Source organism: Cherax quadricarinatus, chromosome 76, assembly GCF_038502225.1.
Source record: "Cherax quadricarinatus isolate ZL_2023a chromosome 76, ASM3850222v1, whole genome shotgun sequence".
Lineage (NCBI taxonomy): Eukaryota > Metazoa > Arthropoda > Malacostraca > Decapoda > Parastacidae > Cherax > Cherax quadricarinatus.
In genome coordinates, this window is record NC_091367.1 from 11,913,820 (window position 1) to 11,933,777 (window position 19,958).

General features: G+C 41.8%; 1 protein-coding gene across 3 annotated transcripts in view; it reads left to right on the forward strand.

Moving 5' to 3' along the window:
- Positions 1-19,958, forward strand: part of Amph (amphiphysin) — a 239,219-nt gene that overhangs the window by 15,069 nt on the left and 204,192 nt on the right. For 2 of the 3 annotated variants that reach the window (XM_053798291.2, XM_053798290.2), the window contains exon 2: positions 1,174-2,225. The exons of the other annotated variant lie outside the window; for it this stretch is intronic. In XM_053798291.2, coding sequence (XP_053654266.1) covers positions 1,767-2,225 — 459 coding nt within the window. In that variant the 5' untranslated portion in view covers positions 1,174-1,766. The remainder of the gene's footprint in view (positions 1-1,173; positions 2,226-19,958) is intronic. 3 annotated transcript variants of the gene reach the window in all.

Sequence of the window (19,958 nt, forward strand, 5' to 3'; positions counted from 1 at the left end):
GGCTAGCCTAAATATTGTACCTTACACAATAATGACAACTATTAACCTGTTTACCGCGCTGTCGGCTAGCCTTGATGTTTTATCTTACAAAAATAGTAAGATATGTACTACCACATTGTCGACTATGTGGTCACTGGGGCGTTGTGTAGTAACTTGAAGCATGCTATAAACACCTTGGACAACCCAGCAGATAGGGAGTAACCATGCATGCATTAACAGCGTATTTGTCTACCTACATTTTACAGCTGTTTTCATAACAAAACCCTGTTTTCGCACGGCGTTCAGTTTTAGTGTTAACAATTGCCATTGAGAGAAAGCCTCGATTACATTAAGACTGATAGTTTAGTGTTTTTGGCGAGGACACTGCTGACTTGAAATTGTGTGCGCATTTTTGACGAACACTGCATGTGTGATGGCCTCTTTTAGGAGATTGTTGGTGTTTATAGTAACTGATGGCCGTGTGTGGTGGGTTTGATGGTTGTGATATGTTGGGCAGGAGGAAACATGTTAAATGCTACATCTTAACTAAACATAAAAAAAGCCTTACGTGATCAAAGACAATTGTTCATTTGTAAAAGTATACTTAAACACTTTTCATATTCACATCACTGTTAGTGGAGGTACTGAGAAAGTTTTTTTTATTTTTTTTTTTTGAGTGTTTAAATACGGATAAACAAATATTGGGGCGGGGATGGGGGGAGCTTAACTACGAGAACAACGATTGGATAAAAACCGCAATATCGTGGCTGGCAAAAAGAAAATTACGCTAAATTAGAAATCCCACAAATAAAATAATTCTTTTCGCTTTCCTGTGATAGTGTTTATGTATGCAAATTAGCGTGTTTATGTATACAAATTAACACGACTTGTATGAGACGCGAGAACAATTTGGCGTCGTATATCAACCCGTCCTCCTGAAGAAAAACGTCGGTTTCTTCCATATTATTTAGGCTGGGTTTGTTAGGTTATCGTTTATAAGCAAGATATATTAATTATAATACAACATAAGTAAATGCAGTAATACATAGTGGCAATAATACGTTTTGAAACACGGACAGAAAGTCGGGGACTCATCGTCACTCATTTGACGTTCTTAGCTAAAGTGATACACAGACGTTGATTAATGTAAACTGTTTAACAAGTGTTGTAATCGTGAAAGAAATTACCCTTCAGATTCCCCTTGTGTAGTGGTGATAAAAAAAGTGCTCCGCCAAGGAGGTGTAGCCGAAATGACAGTAGTGTAAAAGTGACCTTGTGGTTTGAGCTGAAGAGATACAAGGTAACAGGAAATACATGGGAGATAGACGCCGTTAAGTATGTGTACACAAGTGGTGTAGGAGTGTTAGGAGTGAAAGTTTGTAACAGCGAGTCTTTGAAGCAGTGTCTTGCGTGTCAAGGCACCAGTGTAGAGCTCGACTCGGTCTCTGTGCAAGTTCTGCCTCCCTGGAGTGTAGTGGAGGTCTCGTTCAGGATCTGCCTCCCTGGAGTGTAGTGGAGGTCTCGTGCAGGATCTTCCTCCCTGGATTGTAGTGGAGATCTCGTGCAGGATCTGCCCCCTGCTGGAGTGTGGTCTAGTGGAGGGCTCTCCTCGTTTGACTGGTATATTAGACGGTTTTCTGTGAAGTGTAGTGGAGGTACTTCTCGCTGGAGTGTGGTGTAGGGAGACTTTTCTTTACTGGACTGTGGTGTGGTGTAGTGTAGAGGGAGCTTGGAAGTGAGTAAAAACAAAGAAGTTACCAGAGGAGTGGTTGTTTGTGGTGGCAGCCATGATGGATACATTGGAAGTGGTGGAGCTGCAGGACACGCCCACTACGAACAAGAGGCGCCCCACCACCTCTCACGACGCCCTCGACACGCCTCCCTCGTCGCCCTCCACGCCCGTGCCGCCCTCACCCCCGGACCCAACCTCGCCCACTGCTGAGATCCAGGACCACCACCACCAACCACCACCCTCTCCTACCACACCCACATCTCCAACCTCTCCCACCACACTCACCTCTCCTACCACACCCACCTCTCCTACCACACCCACCTCTACCACACCCACCTCTCCTACCACACCTACCTCTCCTACCACACCCACCTCTCCTACCACACCCACCTCTCCTACCACACCCACCTCTACCACGCCCACCTCCCCTACCACTCCAGGCCTCGGTGGGCGTCGCCTTCCCAACATCAGGATCAAGAAACAGTACAGTAAAATATTCAGAATTAAAACAAAGGTAAGAAAGACCAATGTAATTTCTGTTCTATCCATGCTTTGCGCACATTTAATTATATATATATATATATATATATATATATATATATATATATATATATATATATATATATATATATATATATATATATATATATGATGTCGTGCCGAATAGGTAAAATTGGTCAATTAGCAAAAATTAATTTAAAATTAGGTCTTCTAAAATTTTCTCTTATACGTTTAAAGATATGTTTTTTTAATTTGTTAATGTAAAAATTAATAATTTTGTAAAAAAAAAACGTACCTTAGAAAATCTGCCCAATCTTATTATAACGAGCGCAATTTAATTAGCCTAATTCAGCTAAATATATTTTAGATAAGTTTACAATAATTTAACAAGCAAAGAAAATGAAATATATTTTTTAGTTAGATTCAGGTTGATTTTTGCGAAATTATTGCATATACAAATTTTCGCCTGCTTTATTCGGCAAGAAGAACGTTGCTGTTTAAGCCAAAATCGCAAGTTTTACCTATTCGAGACACACACACACACACACACACACACACACACACACACACACACACACACACACACACACACACACACACACACACACACACACACACACACACACACAGAAATGTTTTTGCCTCATTGGAATTTTGAGTTCCATTTATTGGTATGTTCTTGGTGGGTCGTTGGTATTTAGTCTTGTTTCAACATGAATCATTACTGTGAAACGAGGGTACACACCCCTTGCCTTTGGTCCAGGAAAAATCAAAACATTGTTTAAAATTTCCTCTCCAGATTGTGGCATGGTGCTGCATGTGACAAGTTTACACACAGTTTCGAACTTTGTGTTAGTCGTTCTTTTATATAATTACTGAGATACCTGTAGGGGCCTCAAGGGAATTTTTATTGATTTCATTTTTGAATGAATGACCCACGCGGTTTCATTGCTTCAAAAAACGCAATGGACATTAAGTCTTATTTAGTTAACGAGGAAGCCAAAGGAATCTGGCCTCGGAAGGGACATAACAGGAAAAACTCTGGAAACCGGTCACTGGTATGTCACAGAATTTAAGTTGGGAGGTGATATAGGTCAGTGAAGAGAGCGTAGTGAGAAATTACCCGCTAGAGTGATTTTCAGGAATGTAAGCTGGAATACCATGATTCAGCCTAAGGTCCAGATGGGCAAAGATTTAGGCTCAAGAAGTGAAGAAAGTTCCTCATTTATGTTTGTGACATTGAACCCGACACCAGATTTATCATAATGGGGGATGGGAGTGATGCTTTAATGCTGACTATATTAGTGTGATGGTAGCAAAATGTGATATTTACGTGGTGTGCTGATAATGGTGGTGATTTGAGGTGATGGTGTGAAGGTAATTTTGATGGTGAATATGTCAGTGTGGTAGTAGTTATAGTGGTGGTGGTGACTGATAGTATAACAGTGCGTCGTTGCTGCAGGCGTAGTGGTGGTGGTGGTTTGTCAGAAGAATGGAAATTTCTCTTGGCGTGAGTCTGTCATGTATTATGACAAAAGTCGAAAAGTACTTGTAACCAAGCCTAAGCCTGGCTATTACAACATCAGTCACAGTAGAGCTTTTAGGCCTTCTGCTGTCTTACCGGTCCTATAAGTACCAAAATTAATTGAAAAGGTGTGAAGGAAAGGTTTCCACCCCATATAAAAAGCAATAGATCAGTACCCAGTAGTGTCTAAGGATGGTGTGAGAGTATATAGCCAGGCATGTTGTCTGGTCTTAGCTACAAGAATTATGGCAGCGTTGCTATACAGCGGGAACTAGCAACCTAAATCAGGCGCCCTAATACCGACAAGGTTATCTGTAACTAGTTTCCAGATTACTACTCTCGGATGAAGATACAAAGCCACAAAGGACTTTATTATAAAAACATTTCACTCGAGGAAGCTTTGTCAAGTAATGAACGAAACATCGTTTTAAAACAAGCTTAGGCTGTTTTGTGTCTTCACGTGTCAGTCTCATCCACTGCTTTCTTGCAGCATACTGTCGCTTCAAACCAAACTTCCCTGTTAACTGCCTGATCATTCAGGCTGTTGCTGCCTGCTGCTCACAACCTTTATTTTTAATCGGATGTTATTAAAATTATGGTAATTTGATGTATACCTTTTTTTTTTAAATGGCTGACAACCCTATAGTAATCACGTTTACCATCCCGGAATGCTGATGCTAGGAAGTTAAAGAAGTTAGTTACAAGATTAATAGTGTGGGCAGGATTTTGACTGGTTACATGGGAGAGAGACAAATACATAGTCGGTCAGTCATATGTATACTAGGGTAGTATTTATACTAGTATACCAACTGTGCAGTCGAAACCCCGACAAGTCAGTCTGTCTGTATGCCTGTGTCTAGGTACCTGGAGTTTACCTGGAGAGAGTTCCGGGGGTCAACGCCCCCGCGGCCCGGTCTGAGACCAGGCCTCCTGGTGGATCAGAGCCTGATCAACCAGGCTGTTGCTGCTGGCTGCACGCAAACCAACATACGAGCCACAGCCCGGCTGATCCGGAACTGACTTTAGGTGCTTGTCCAGTGCCAGCTTGAAGACTGCCAGGGGTCTGTTGGTAATCCCCCTTATGTGTGCTGGGAGGCAGTTGAACAGTCTCGGGCCCCTGACACTTATTGTATGGTCTCTTAACGTGCTAGTGACACCCCTGCTTTTCATTGGGGGGATGGTGCATCGTCTGCCAAGTCTTTTGCTTTCGTAATGAGTGATTTTCGTGTGCAAGTTCGGTACTAGTCCCTCTAGGATTTTCCAGGTGTATATAATCATGTATCTCTCCCTCCTGCGTTCCAGGGAATACAGGTTTAGGAACCTCAAGCGCTCCCAATAATTGAGGTGTTTTATCTCCGTTATGCGCGCCGTGAAAGTTCTCTGTACATTTTCTAGGTCGGCAATTTCACCTGCCTTGAAAGGTGCTGTTAGTGTGCAGCAATATTCCAGCCTAGATAGAACAAGTGACCTGAAGAGTGTCATCATGGGCTTGGCCTCCCTAGTTTTGAAGGTTCTCATTATCCATCCTGTCATTTTTCTAGCAGATGCGATTGATACAATGTTATGGTCCTTGAAGGTGAGATCCTCCGACATGATCACTCCCAGGTCTTTGACGTTGGTGTTTCGCTCTATTTTGTGGCCAGAATTTGTTTTGTACTCTGATGAAGATTTAATTTCCTCATGTTTACCATATCTGAGTAATTGAAATTTCTCATCGTTGAACTTCATATTGTTTTCTGCAGCCCACTGAAAGATTTGGTTGATGTCTGCCTGGAGCTTTGCAGTGTCTGCAATGGAAGACACTGTCATGCAGATTCGGGTGTCATCTGCAAAGGAAGACACGGTGCTGTGGCTGACATCCTTGTCTATGTCGGATATAAGGATGAGGAACAAGATGGGAGCGAGTACTGTGCCTTGTGGAACAGAGCTTTTCACCGTAGCTGCCTCGGACTTTACTCTGTTGACGACTACTCTCTGTGTTCTGTTAGTGAGGAAATTATAGATCCATCGACCGACTTTTCCTGTTATTCCTTTAGCACGCATTTTGTGCGCTATTACGCCATGGTCACACTTGTCGAAGGCTTTTGCAAAGTCTGTATATATTACATCTGCATTCTTTTTGTCTTCTAGTGCATTTAGGACCTTGTCGTAGTGGTCCAATAGTTGAGACAGACAGGAGCGACCTGTTCTAAACCCATGTTGCCCTGGGTTGGGTTGTGTAACTGATGGGTTTCTAGATGCGTGGTGATCTTGCTTCTTAGGACCCTTTCAAAGATTTTTATGATATGGGATGTTAGTGCTATTGGTCTGTAGTTCTTTGCTGTTGCTTTACTGCCCCCTTTGTGGAGTGGGGCTATGTCTGTTGTTTTTAGTAACTGTGGGACGACCCCCGTGTCCATGCTCCCTCTCCATAGGATGGAAAAGGCTCGTGATAGGGGCTTCTTGCAGTTCTTGATGAACACAGAGTTCCATGAGTCTGGCCCTGGGGCAGAGTGCATGGGCATGTCATTTATCGCCTGTTCGAAGTCATTTGGCGTCAGGATAACATCGGATAGGCTTGTGTTAATCAAATTTTGTGGCTCTCTCATAAAAAATTAATTTTGATCTTCGACTCTCACTCTGGTTAGCGGCTTGCTAAAAACTGAGTCATATTGGGACTTGAGTAGCTCACTCATTTCCTTGCTGTCATCTGTGTAGGACCCATCTTGTTTAAGTAGGGGCCCAATACTGGACGTTGTTCTCGATTTTGATTTGGCATAGGAGAAGAAATACTTTGGGTTTCTTTCGATTTCATTTATGGCTTTTAGTTCTTCCCGCGATTCCTGACTCCTAAAGGATTCTTTTAGCTTAAGTTCGATGCTTGCTATTTCTCTGACCAGTGTCTCCCTACGCATTTCAGATATATTGACCTCTTTTAGCCGCTCTGTTATTCTTTTCCGTCGCCTGTAAAGGGAGCGCCTGTCTCTTTCTGTTTTACATCTACTCCTCCTTTTTCTTAGAGGAATAAGCCTTGTGCATACATCGAGTGCCACCGAGTTAATCTGTTCTAGGCATAAGTTGGGGTCTGTGTTGCTTAGTATATCTTCCCAGCTTATATCGGTTAGGACTTGGTTTACTTGGTCCCACTTTATGTTTTTGTTATTGAAGTTGAATTTGGTGAATGCTCCCTCGTGACTAATCTCATTATGTCGGTCTGGGGCTCCGCGCATACATGACTGAACCTCAATTATGTTGTGATCTGAGTATATTGTTTTTGATATGGTGATATTTCTTATCAGATCATCATTGTTAGTGAAGATGAGGTCTAGTGTATTCTCCAGTCTAGTAGGCTCTATTATTTGCTGGTTTAAATTGAATTTTGTGCAGAGATTTAAAAGCTCGCGTGAGTGTGAGTTTTCATCAGAGCTGCCTCCTGGTGTTATTACTGCAACAATATTATTTGCTATATTCCTCCATTTTAGGTGCCTTAAGTTGAAATCCCCCAGGAGCAAGATGTTGGGTGCAGGAGCTGGAAGGTTTTCCAGACAGTGGTCAATTTTTAACAGCTGTTCCTGGAATTGCTGGGATGTTGCATCCGGAGGCTTGTAGACTATCACAATGACTAGGTTTTGGTTCTCGACCTTTACTGCTAAAACTTCCACTACATCATTTGAGGCATTTAGCAGTTTTGTGCAAACAAGTGACTCTGCAATGTACAGGCCAACCCCCCCCTTTTGCCTGTTCACTCTGTCACATCTGTATAGGTTGTAACCTGGGATCCATATTTCGTTGTCCAAGTGATCCTTTATGTGGGTCTCAGTGAAAGCCGCGAACATTGCCTTTGCCTCTGCAAGCAGTCCACGGATGAAAGGTATTTTGTTGTTTGTTGCTGGCTTTAAACCCTGTATATTTGCAAAGAAGAATGTTATCGGACTGGTGGTATTGTTGGTACTGGGGGGGGATTTTTTTTCCGGCATTAGTATCTGTATCTGTTGGTTTGGAGTGGAGGCCATCGACTGTGGTTCCACTCCAGGAATGACTGGATTTGGTGTACGATTTCTGCCATTTCCTGCCAGTTTTTTTTCCTTCCTGGCACTAAAAAACCTCTCCCTCTTGAGTGGCTGTGGCTACCCAGGTTTTCCCATGGCCTGGATGTTTTGTATCTTTTTGTCCCCTTTAGATGGTATGCCTGGCAATTTAAGTTATAGCACAGTCTTTCCTGTACTGAAGAGGTACACAGTTCAGGGTGAAAAAGCTTACAGGAAGGGAGTTTGCATTTTCCTGGTGAATTACTTGTCATCGATTCTAAACGGTATATAAAACTATACAGCACCTCACAGCCCGTCAGGTACTGTAGAAGGGTTGTGGAGGGTCTTTCATAACCTTACACTTCTTTTACCCTCCCACACTCGCATATGTAAAGCCCAGTGTTGCTGCTTCAGCGGGATTTATGCCACTGTATTAATTTACTGGTGGAGGGATTCGATACCTAAACAGTGGTGAGGGTGAGGTGTCATATTCACTTGTATATAAAATTCTGGTCGTAATCTTACTTTAAACATAAACACACACGGAGACAATAAAACCCAACAAGAGTACTGCATATATCGCCGTTCTGTTGAGCTGAGGAGGGCCTCAGTGGTAGATTAAAATATAGTCTACTCTTGTGTTATATTGTCTCACATGGATATTTTTTTTTTGTTTGCCTTTGACCCGTGTTCTTAAGCCTTTTAGCGTACATGGATATTTTTTTTATTTGCCTTTGACCCGTGTTCTTAAGCCTTTTAGCGTTTTTTTTAATACGCACATAAGCAACATTTAAAGCTAAAATTCTGAAGAGGGAGTATTACGTTAGGTGGATAGGTGGTGGTGTAGGGACGTCCCAGGGAGGATTTAAGGTGTGTGTGAGCGTGTTAGATGGCAACTGAGGCGAAGGCTTATTTGGGATTTAACATGCTGTTACTTCGTGACGGTGGCTATATCTTTGAAGGGTTTCAGAGAATGTGCTTAGCTGGAAATAAGTACCTTATTTCGAATTTCGGATAGGGAAGTTAGGGTTTGGTGGATCATCGCCGGACTGTGTGTGTACCTTTCCTGAAAACCAGCTATAGATAGAGTGGTGGTGAAAGTGCTTTCCTCTTTGTTAAAGTAGTGTTACCTAAATATTACTACAGCTAGATTGCCTCATCAATAGCGTGTGAAGTTAATTGAGCTGAAATGCTCTGTCTTTATGATGGTACATTCACTCACAGGGTGAGCAGTGTTGTCTGATAAACTCGTCCCTCGGGGCAAATATTTAATTAAATCTTCAACTCGACCTGCCTTGGTGGTAATCAGAATCAACCTTATATTAAATGATAGTTAAAAAATATTTATCAGTAATGACTACAATAGCAGTGACACTGTGAGGTTATAGTAAGCACAGAAGTACAGCAAGTACTACAGGATGCACACGAGTGTTGTGACACTAAGAAAGACTCCAAAGTGCTAACAGGTGTAAGGAAGTGTGCGGATTGCTTCCTTATCATATTGTGACGTCAGCGGAGCCAAGCCCACGCTTCTCATAGCTTTCTGAGAGGCAAGGCTTCCGTCGAGCAGTGCCAAGTGACGTCATAGGTGCCATATGCCACTAGGAATACACTCAATACACACCATCGCCACAACAACACGTTCACCACAGCCACACAACACTGTCTCGTTTGTGTGTCTAGTTTGTGCGCATTGCCTTCATCCTCTGTGCTGGTTAAGTCTGTCTATCGTCCTTCCTGCCGGCCTGTCTGTTGCCCTCCATCTGCCTGCCTGTCTGAGTCCTTCCCTTCCTTCCTCTTTGTGTCCCATTCTCCCTTTTATGTTTCACCTTCCCTCTTTCCTTCTTTTTCTCGTCTCTCCTACTACCCTCTTTCCTTCATTTTTTCTGCTTCCTTTATTTCCTTTTTCCTCCATTGTGTTTTCCCTCCTTCCACTGTTTTTCCTTCCTTTTTTCCTCCGCTCTCGTGTTTTTTTTCCCTTCCATGTTTGTCATTCTTGTGTTTCTCCTTTCCTGTCCTCTTGTGTGTTACCTTCCCTCTTTCCCATCGTGATTCTCCGTCCTCTCATGTTTATCATTCTCTACTGCCTCTTGTGTTTCGCCTTATTTTCTGTTTATCATTCCCTACTTCTCCTGTGTTTCTCCTTTTCTCCTCCCTCTTTTTTTTTTCCTACCCTCATTCCTCCAATATTTATCATTCCGTAATTTCTCCTGTTTCTGTTACTACTTTTCCACTACTGGTTGTAGGTGCTCACCGCGGAACAACATGCTATTCTTGCTACTCTATTCTTGATTGCTGGTTATTGTAGGTCCAGTTTCTCTCTGCTTTCTAGCCCTGGCGCTGTATGCGTATAATGTAACCTAGAGAATCCAGGAGAGGTTGACTCGTCTCAGTTCCACACCAGGACGTGGAGCTGTGTTGGTGTCCTGATAAGTGGACGGTTGGCGTTGAGAAGGCTGATATATATAGCAACTTTTCTAGGAGACTTTCGGTCCACTGACCATTTTTACCCCCCCCCATGCGTTGATATATCCCGTAGAAGTGCCAGACTTGGTGTGTCAAGCAGTACAATACCTGGTTGAGCAGGACGGAAGCGTTCAACCCGCTTTCTATAAGGATGATCCTCGTTAATGATTAAACATATTCGCCTCATCCTTAGTTATATGCTCTCCAGGGATGGTGCTCCTTCTATGGGGGTAAGATTGTTGAGCAAGGTTTAATTGGGATAACATTTGCCCTGTGTGAATCTCGACACTGCGAAACGCCACAATAAAGGCTTATTCTGCAACTTGTGTGTCGTCATATTTGTCAGTTACATGCCATTTCACTCATCCTACTGTTGTTGTCTGTTCACGCACCTATGACTGTTCATATTTTGAGAATGCGTCCTCGGCTGTGGTATCTTAAAAAATTAGGCATAAAATTTTCATTTTTAATTACCAGGTGTGTGCGCCGAGACCTCGGTGAACTTTTAGTTATGGATGTTAGTGAGGATGAACTTTTTCAAAGATGCTCAGAGTTTTGAACATTTTATAAAATGGTAATTATTCTTTCATTACTAGGGTGCTTGTGGTAATAATTTAATTAGTTTTACATTTAGTTTTAATTTGCGTTGTTTGGTTTCTGGGTGTCTACACCCACTGGCAGGTGGGTGTACGATTGTCAAGTGGGGGTTGACATAGCGAGACGCTACTTGCCTTCAGGCTACGTCTTCACACGGGGGTTAGGGGAGGAGAGGGTGATTGGGGAGGGAGGTAAAGGGGGACGGGTGGTATTTTGCTGGAAGGTATGAATGAACCCGTTTCTCAGGAGTGATTTGTAAGTGCTGTCTCTTTCTCAAGGATGCTGTGTAAGATGTTCTGTCAAGGATGCTGTGTAAGATCTGTCAAGGATGCCGTGTAAGATGCTCTTTCTTAAGTATGGGTATGTAAAACGCTTTCTTTAAGTATACTGTGTAAGAAGCTCTTTTTCTAGTATGCTTTGTGAGATGTTCTTCAGGATGCTCTAAAAGTCTATGTTAATGTTTCTCAAGGATGCTGTGGTGCTCCTCTCAGATGTTCTTTGTTTACATAAAGCTCTAAACGTGTGTGAATTATTCAGCGGAAGTGTTGGAGGCTCGATCCTCCGTTCGCTAATCTGGAGACAGAAACACTACTCTGGAGTATGTTAGAGGAAGGGTACGGCGAAGAGTTCAGTGACCCACCGCCACCGCTCTCTTGTGTTGAGTCCCTCGCTTCTCGTCCTCTTTCCAGCTTCTGCCTATGTGTCAGTGCCACCAGTCTGGTAATACTTGGCCATTGCAGCCTTTTCTTAAGTTTTAGTGCCACCCATTTTGTTGACGCTTGGTTATTCCAGCCTTTCCTTGTGGGTCATTGCCTCCATTCTGTTAACATCTTTAGTCCACTCAAGCCTCTTCTTGTAGGTCAGTGTCACCCTTCTCTTGACATGTATCCATTCCGGCCTGTGTGTCGGTGCCACCCTTCTGTTAACACCTATCTCGTGTGCGTGCCTGCGTGTTGGGGTAGGTGACGTCGTTTTCTTCGTATAAACCGTCCTACGTGTGACCTTGAGATGTAGATTTGGCGTGGATACTTGTCCGGTTTCCCTGAATCCTTGAGTGGGTCTACCTGTCTTGTCTACCCTACTTTGCTTTGGTTGCCTGCCTGATTACCTTTATAACTGCTTGCCTGTCTGCCTGCTTACATACGTACCTACGTATCTGCTCACATTACCATGCCATTCTCAACCCCTCGCTTATCTAGATTTTCCGCTCTTCATCTTCGTGCCTTCCATCCCATTTAAGGAGTCTTGGGTCTGAGACTGGCCTCGGCTGCCGATCTCAGACCCTTTAGGTAATTATCTTAGCTCAAGATCTTAATCCTCCTTTAAGAACACGAGGTAACTCAGACTAGGTAACATAAAGACAATTAGGGAATCGTGCCAAGGAGACAAGAAACTAGAAAGGCAGGCCCAGTGTATCTAGTAATTAGAAATTGTAAGTCAGGGTGTTTATTAAATAGGAAGAGACGTAGCCAGGGAGGTAGGTACTGCAGTGTGGCGGGCATTTGCTGGCCAGGTAGACCACGGGGCTCGAGTGAGTCATGTGCTGGCGTACCCGGTCATGTTGGCACTACTGCCAGCCTCCGTGCTGCCCACACCGTGTACACCACATGTTTGCTCACTGCGAGTACCTGTTTGTAATTACACGTGTAATTACCTATTTGAAATTATGTATATGTTTGTAAAATGGTATGGTGATACTGACAAGATGTAGAAAAAGACACTTATGTACAGTTCAAGACATTTATAAAGGAAACGTTTCGCCCCGTGTGGCTTCTTCACTTCTAATGAAGCCACACATGGCGAAATGTTTCCTCTAATAAATGTCCTGAACTGTACATAAGTGTCTTTTTCCACATGTGTATGTTTGGTACAGGTGTGGGAGTTTCTGTTTATATGGTACAGTTTAGTGAAAAAATGTCTTATTTAAACGATGTTGACATGTACGGAGTCTGTCAGCTGACCAACCTCGCTACACTTCGGATCCTTCAAGTAATTACTAAAATCTGTGACGTATGGTTACTGTAATTATTTTTTAATGGTACAGCAGTAAAAATATTTGATTGGCAGATTTACTGTCCGGAACATAACCCTATTTTTCTCGTATGTTCTTTGCTTCACATGAAGATATTTTTCAAAATGCTCCAGTTTTCAAGAACGTAACCCCTCGTGTTATGAGAGGGTCTACTACGTAATTTAAATTCAAGTACTAGTTCAATTAATATTTCGGCGTGTGCTGATGACGTGCATCATATGATGTGATCTGATAATATTTACATATAATGTGATCTTTTAATATTTAATATCATATAATGTGATCTTTTAATATTTAAGTCAGTGGAATGCTAAAGTTATGTGGTTGATAAATGGTTCTCTGAACCATTCATCTGCATTCCAGTTATGTGACTAAAAGCTCCAGTTAGCGGGTCAGGATCATCACATGACTATAACCCATGTCAGAAAATACATATCTTCTTTCCATCACCGATCTCTCACAACACTAGGAGAGAGGGGGCCTAGAGAATACAGTATGATTGTGACAAACTAATCAGCGGAGGGGGACAAGCTGTTTGGGAAGAGAGGGAGCTAGGGAATATAAAATGGCCTTGAAGACACTATAGAGACATCGAAACACTGAAAAGTATATATATAGTTTTTAGTCTGAGGCTGGATGAAGTGGTCAATGCAAATATCGTACACAGTTTTGAGAGGAGGTATAAGAGGGCTTTGTAGGCTAATAATTAGTAAAATTGATCTTAGTTAACAGGTGGTACCTGGAGCCGTGAATTGATCCCAGTAAAACTCCATTAGGCAAGCAAAGTTGATGATTAAACTTGGGCCGTACCAGATAAGCTGCTGGGTTCAGAAGGAAGCACCGATTTCGGGATGGACGTAGCTGAGATCACACGCCAGTCAGCTGTAACAGACTTAGCTGGGTGAGGAATTACACACATTTGCAAGATCTGGGTATCTTTATTTATAGGCTTTTCGCCATCCAGTGGCTGTATCAGTACAGATTCAAGGGCGTAATGGGAAGACTATAGACCTATATACAGAAAACTAGGTAAGGTGAGCACAGGTGGGTAAATTAGGACAAGTATCAGATGAGCGAAACGCAGCTGTTAGTGTCAGAAGAAAAGAAAAGGACTTTGAGGGAAAATATCGCCGACCATATCACGGAGAGCTCTCACAAACAGGATAACGTCATGTGTACATCGTTGGCGCATATACTATCATGTACAGCTCTTTTTTGAATTTTAATAAGAATTTTCTCCGGATTCTATCAGTGTCGTGCTTTGTAGGTACAGTTTGCTGGCTTGGTTTATAAAGCAACGATTGCTCACCCCCCCCTTCTCCCCCAATAAAAAACAGTCACGCGTATATTTATTTTTAAAGTCCGTGAACATCACGAAATTAAAATCATTCATTAATGTTAAATAATGCTGAATTTAGGCTGACCTTAGAAAGGTTGAGCAGGATTAAGCTACATTATGTAAATTTTGGTAAATTTGTGTCAAGTTGCTAAGTTTTGGGGGCAAAATATAAACATACACAGAAAGCTTATGTTTATGTAGTTGTATATATGTGTGGTTGGATATCTTCTGGCATTTCTCTCCCTTCACCTTTTTTTTTTTCTTTCCTTTGCCTCCTGTGTGTAATTTCTCTTGCCCCTGTTCTGGGATGAGAGAGATATCTTCCTGAACAATTAATTTCTCCCGTGCAAGGAATAGGCTATCTTGAGAGATGGCATCTCCCAAGTGATAGTAACTTCAGCTATGTTGGAAGGAAAGGTGTGAGGCTGCCGTAGCATCATGATGAAGCTTTGCTGGAATACCTGACGACATCTTTATTCCCCCACTGAAGTCTCCCGGCTCAGGGAAACACAGCTAGCTTTTGTTCCCACCGTGAACTGTCGTAAAATAGGGTAGCAGCACACTGCTGATGTATCCAATTTTGTTAGGAAAAAAAAAAAAGGAAACAGATAGTGAAGCGGAAATGAGAGGACGCGCGAGTGAGCCTGAGAGATCTTCAGTCAACAGGACGGAAACATTGCATGCTCCGATAACTGAAAGGTATTTTGAAATTCTCAATCCCCCGTTTTTCTTCATCCTTTTCCCACCCCTCTTTTCCTAGCATATCTTCCGCACCCCATCTTCCTCACTCCCTTTCCCCGTCCTTCTTCCTCAGTTTTTTCCTATCCCTCTTCCTCACTTTTCCCATCTCTTGTACTCGTGTTTTTTTTTTTTTTTTTTTTTTTGTAATCCACACACTTTTGTGTTTTCCAAACACTTTTGTATTTTACAAAAAAAAGTAAATAAAAGTTTATAGAGGTGAAAGCTTGCGACTTAGGTGAAGTTAAGCCATAAAGCTGTGTGTGGGGCATGGGAAATACCGGAGAGGTAACTCCACCACGGTGAGGTGCCATTGTGCTAGCTTGTCCTCTCTTTATTTTTATCTCTGGCTCCCAGTACTTGACGTTATGCTGCTGATACTGACTTTGGTGCTGTGGTCACGGCTCTCTATGCCCCCTCCCCTGCTGCGTCCTGCGGTGTTGCTGCTGTGTAGTACAGCGTTCTGCTGTTATTATTTTGGTAGTGGTGGTCCTGCTGTGTACTGTTATGCGCTGCTGCTGGTGCTTTTGCTGTGTGTAGTGCTACTGATTCTGTGCTGCTGTGTGCTGTTGATACTATGTACTGTTTCAGCTGTTATTATTATTACTATTGTCAGGGTGGAAGCACGCAGTATTGTTAGGGTGAGGGCACGAAGGCTTTTGTCAGGGTATCAATCCAATTATGGTGTTAACTTCAAAAAGGGAGTATGGCGGAGGTTGTATACGCCAGAACAGCAATTGTATGTGGCAGGCAAGCCCCAGACAAGCCTGGTCCAGGGTAGGACTACGGGAGTAGGAAAATTTGGGAAACCCTTCAAGGGTATATCCAAGGTAAAGGTATGCCTCACCCCTGCTTGCTCTAGGGTCGACTTAATGTTCACAGAGCTTGTACTTATACAGAATGAAACGATGAGTATCGATCTCGAGATGTTCCTGTACCACCAAGATCCTTGTACCACTAAGATTATTATTGTACTTGTGAAAATAACATAAAGCACACAAGAGTTCTCTTGGGATGACCCTGTGCTACAAAGTACCAGTGAATACAGCATATTCCCAGCAGCAGAAATGGTGCCGCTGATATTATAACTCTTATTAACATCAAAACGCCAAAGGCAACTCCACCCCGAGCCATACAGAGAGGGAAGAACCCCTATGAAGTGTCTTCACTGTATTCAGAGTATCCACTTTCACATAAGTAATCTCCTCTCATACAAACGACAAATAAATATATTTACCAAAGTGATACAAATGTACAGTATAATAGATTGCACGATTGAATGATATATACATGGTAAGGCCCATAGTTATGTAGAAAAAGTTTCCCCACATAGGAAGAGTATACCTTTTACAATATACATATTGATGGCTCCCTGCAGCGTTGGTGAACCAGAAGTAGCAGCATTTTGACACAGAATGATGGTTGCTACCTTGAGTGTGAGGCTCTCGTAATATATAATTGGCCTTCCCTCGTCCAGTCTCAATTTGGCGTGAGAGTATTTATTGTGCGTTTAGTTTACTTTTAGTCGAATCGTTTTACTTTGGGCGTTTACTTCTTTGTTTGCGTTCTTGTATTCTTGTGAAGAGTAATGTCATAGGTCAGAATCGTTTATAAACGAAACCAATTCCTCGGAAGTCCACTTGTTTACCCTAGTAATGTATCTGAACTTAAACCGATACATACACCTAAATTTAAAAGTTTTATTTTAAGAAGCATCATTACTAAAATGTTCAGGAAGGTAAGACTTCCTGACTTCTGGTATTATTCTTTGAGTCATGATATTGCATCACGTCTGGAATTATCCCTGTATAATATCCTTTAATGACACCTGTAGTGATTACATATGATAACACAGTATGATTTAGTGTCAGTATGATATACAGCATCAGTATGCTAAGACAGCATCAGTAGCTACCATATGACAGGCTGTAACTTAACAGCTCAAACTCTCATCAATAGCCAGCATATGACGAAGGACTTCAGGGACTGAACATGGAGCCCATCCCCTGCGGGTGAGGCACAAGGGGCGTTGACGGTTCCTGGTGGCCAGGTTTTGTGTAGTTTGCCACACTAGTTTTTATTTTAATCACTGTTGCACCCCCCCCCCCCCCAGTGATGACCCCGAACCGCCCAACCCTCGTTTCCTGTATGGCACGTAGGTGAATACTAAGCACTGACTGTGGCACTGCAGTGGACAGGTCACACCAGTCTGCTAAGAGTATGGTATGTTTTCTGTATGGCACGTAGGTGAATACTAGGCACTAATTGTGGCACTTCAATGGACCTGTGTGGCACATTGGTAAATACTAGGCACTGACTGTAGTACTGCAGTGGACAAGTCACACCAGTCTGCTAAGAGTATGGTATGTTTCCTGTATGGCACGTAGGTGAATACTAGGCACTGATAGTGGCACTACAGAGACGAGTCATCCTCTACTTGAGCAGTGAGCGTGGAGATACCAAGACGGGCACAACCATATGTCGCACACTGCCAGAAATAAGTACTCAGTTTTTCTGCTATTTCGTTATTGTTGGTTAGTTATATGCAAATGTAGGTTAATATGCGTTAGTCTAAATTAAACGAAAGTAACAAATGTTAAATTTCCGTAGTATGTTAGCCCTGGCATAAGTAAACGAATAATAATTCGGAGGGAATTAAACGTTCCAATAGGACAGGTTGGTAGAGGAATTGAACGCTGTGAGGAGTGATGTACAATTTCTCTCTCTCTCTCTCTCTCTCTCTCTCTCTCTCTCTCTCTCTCTCTCTCTCTCTCTCTCTCTCTCTCTCTCTCTCTCTCTCTCTCTCTCTCTCTCTCTTTCTCCAGGGTTATTGATCCAAGGAATTGGAGCTGTCTTCCTTATCCTTGGCTGGAACCAGATAACCACACATTCTCCAAGTGCTGTATGACTGTTACATGTATCGAGCTTTTTCGTGAATATAATAATCACTTAACCCATTTGTTCTACATCTGCACCAGAGTAGCCATGAGTACGGCTCTGTATACTGGTGGTGGTGTAGTGTTGAAGATACTGGTGTTATGAACGGTGATATTGGTGGTGTAGTGTTGAAGATACTGGTGTTATGAACGGTGATATTGGTGGTGGTGGTGTAGTGTTGAAGATACTGGTGTTATGAACGGTGATATTGGTGGTGGTGGTGTAGTGTTGAAGATACTGGTGTTATGAACGGTGATATTGGTGGTGGTGGTGTAGTGTTGAAGATACTGGTGTTATGAACGGTGATATTGGTGGTGGTGTAGTGTTGAAGATACTGGTGTTATGAACGGTGATATTGGTGGTGGTGGTGTAGTGTTGAAGATACTGGTGTTATGAACGGTGATATTGGTGGTGTAGTGTTGAAGATACTGGTGTTATGAACGGTGATATTGGTGGTGGTGGTGTAGTGTTGAAGATACTGGTGTTATGAACGGTGATATTGGTGGTGTAGTGTTGAAGATACTGGTGTTATGAACGGTGATATTGGTGGTGGTGGTGTAGTGTTGAAGATAATATAAGATTTTAATTTTTCATTGTTCTAATGTGCATAAATAGCATTCTTATTATATTAGCATTCTTATTATTTTAAAATTAGGGTCTTGTAAATTTTATTTTACATTATTATTATTATTATTATTATTATTATTATTATATTTATTTTTATTATGTAATGCTTTAACAGTTAATATATAAATGGGTTTATGGTAAGGTGGAGTTTTGTTATAGTGATCAAAGAAGCACTAGCTGGCAGGATGATTGATGTTATGATGTGTCACATGTAGAGCTGACAGGGTGATTGATGCTATGATGTGTCACATGTAGAGCTGACTGGGTGATTGATGTTATGTGTCACATATAGAGCTGACAGGGTGATTGATGTTATGATGTGTCACATATAGAGCTGACAGGGTGATTGATGTTATGATGTGTTATGAACGGTGACATTGATGATGATGGTTGTAGTGGTAGTGGTGTTGTTATTGGTGTAATGAGTGTGATACGGGTGGTTGTGGTTATTGGTGGTGATAGGTGTAGTGGTGATAATTTTGTTTGGGAAGATGTACTGTGACGATATTGGTGATGGTTATTAAGGGTGCACCAAAGTATCGGTATGGGTATTGTCAGCATTAACGTAGTTATTGGTGTTGATGGTTGTATATGTGTGTGGTGGCATCAGGAGGCAACACCACGATGGCATTGGCTGGCCCTAGGTTACAGGGTGTGCCAAAGATGCCCACTCCACTCACCAGTGCCAAACCTGCTCTCTCTCTCTCTCTCTCTCTCTCTCTCTCTCTCTCATATATATATATATATATATATATATATATATATATATATATATATATATATATATATATATATATATATATATATATATATATATATATATATGCAATAAGATCACAGTAAACAGGTGATTTCAGAATATGCAAAACAACCACTCTGAAAGAATAGAGAAATTCCAAGCGCTTTCGTGACTACTCACATTATCAAGGAACTATGAAAGTAAAGCATCCAAGGAAGCTATATAAGGGGTCTGGCCAACACCTCACTATCAGAATCCACAACGGTTAAACACCTGACGCGCGCCGACCCAACTGGATAGGTCCTTTGCACAACTCACCCACAAACTATTCTACCCAAGAAAATTTAAAAATTATTATTTGTCCAGTGTATTATTAAATTCTTCCCAAATTCTATTAATTATAAATGGATCTAATTTATATAAACCAAAGGAAATATTCATATTATTGTCAAAACTGCTTTTTATGAAACAAGATTCAATTATATTCCTGTCGACCATGGACTTGCTTGATACTACTTCCTCAACTTTTTGAAAATCAATTGGATGGTTAAAATCTCTTACATGAATAAATAGAGCATTGGAATCTTGTCCAGTTCTAATGCTATATTTGTTGTTTTAATCTTAGTTGGTAAAAATCTCAAACTAAGATTAAAACAACATAAATATAGCATTAGAACTGGACAAGATTCCAGTGCTCAATTTATTCATGTAAGAGATTTTAACCATCCAATTGATTTTC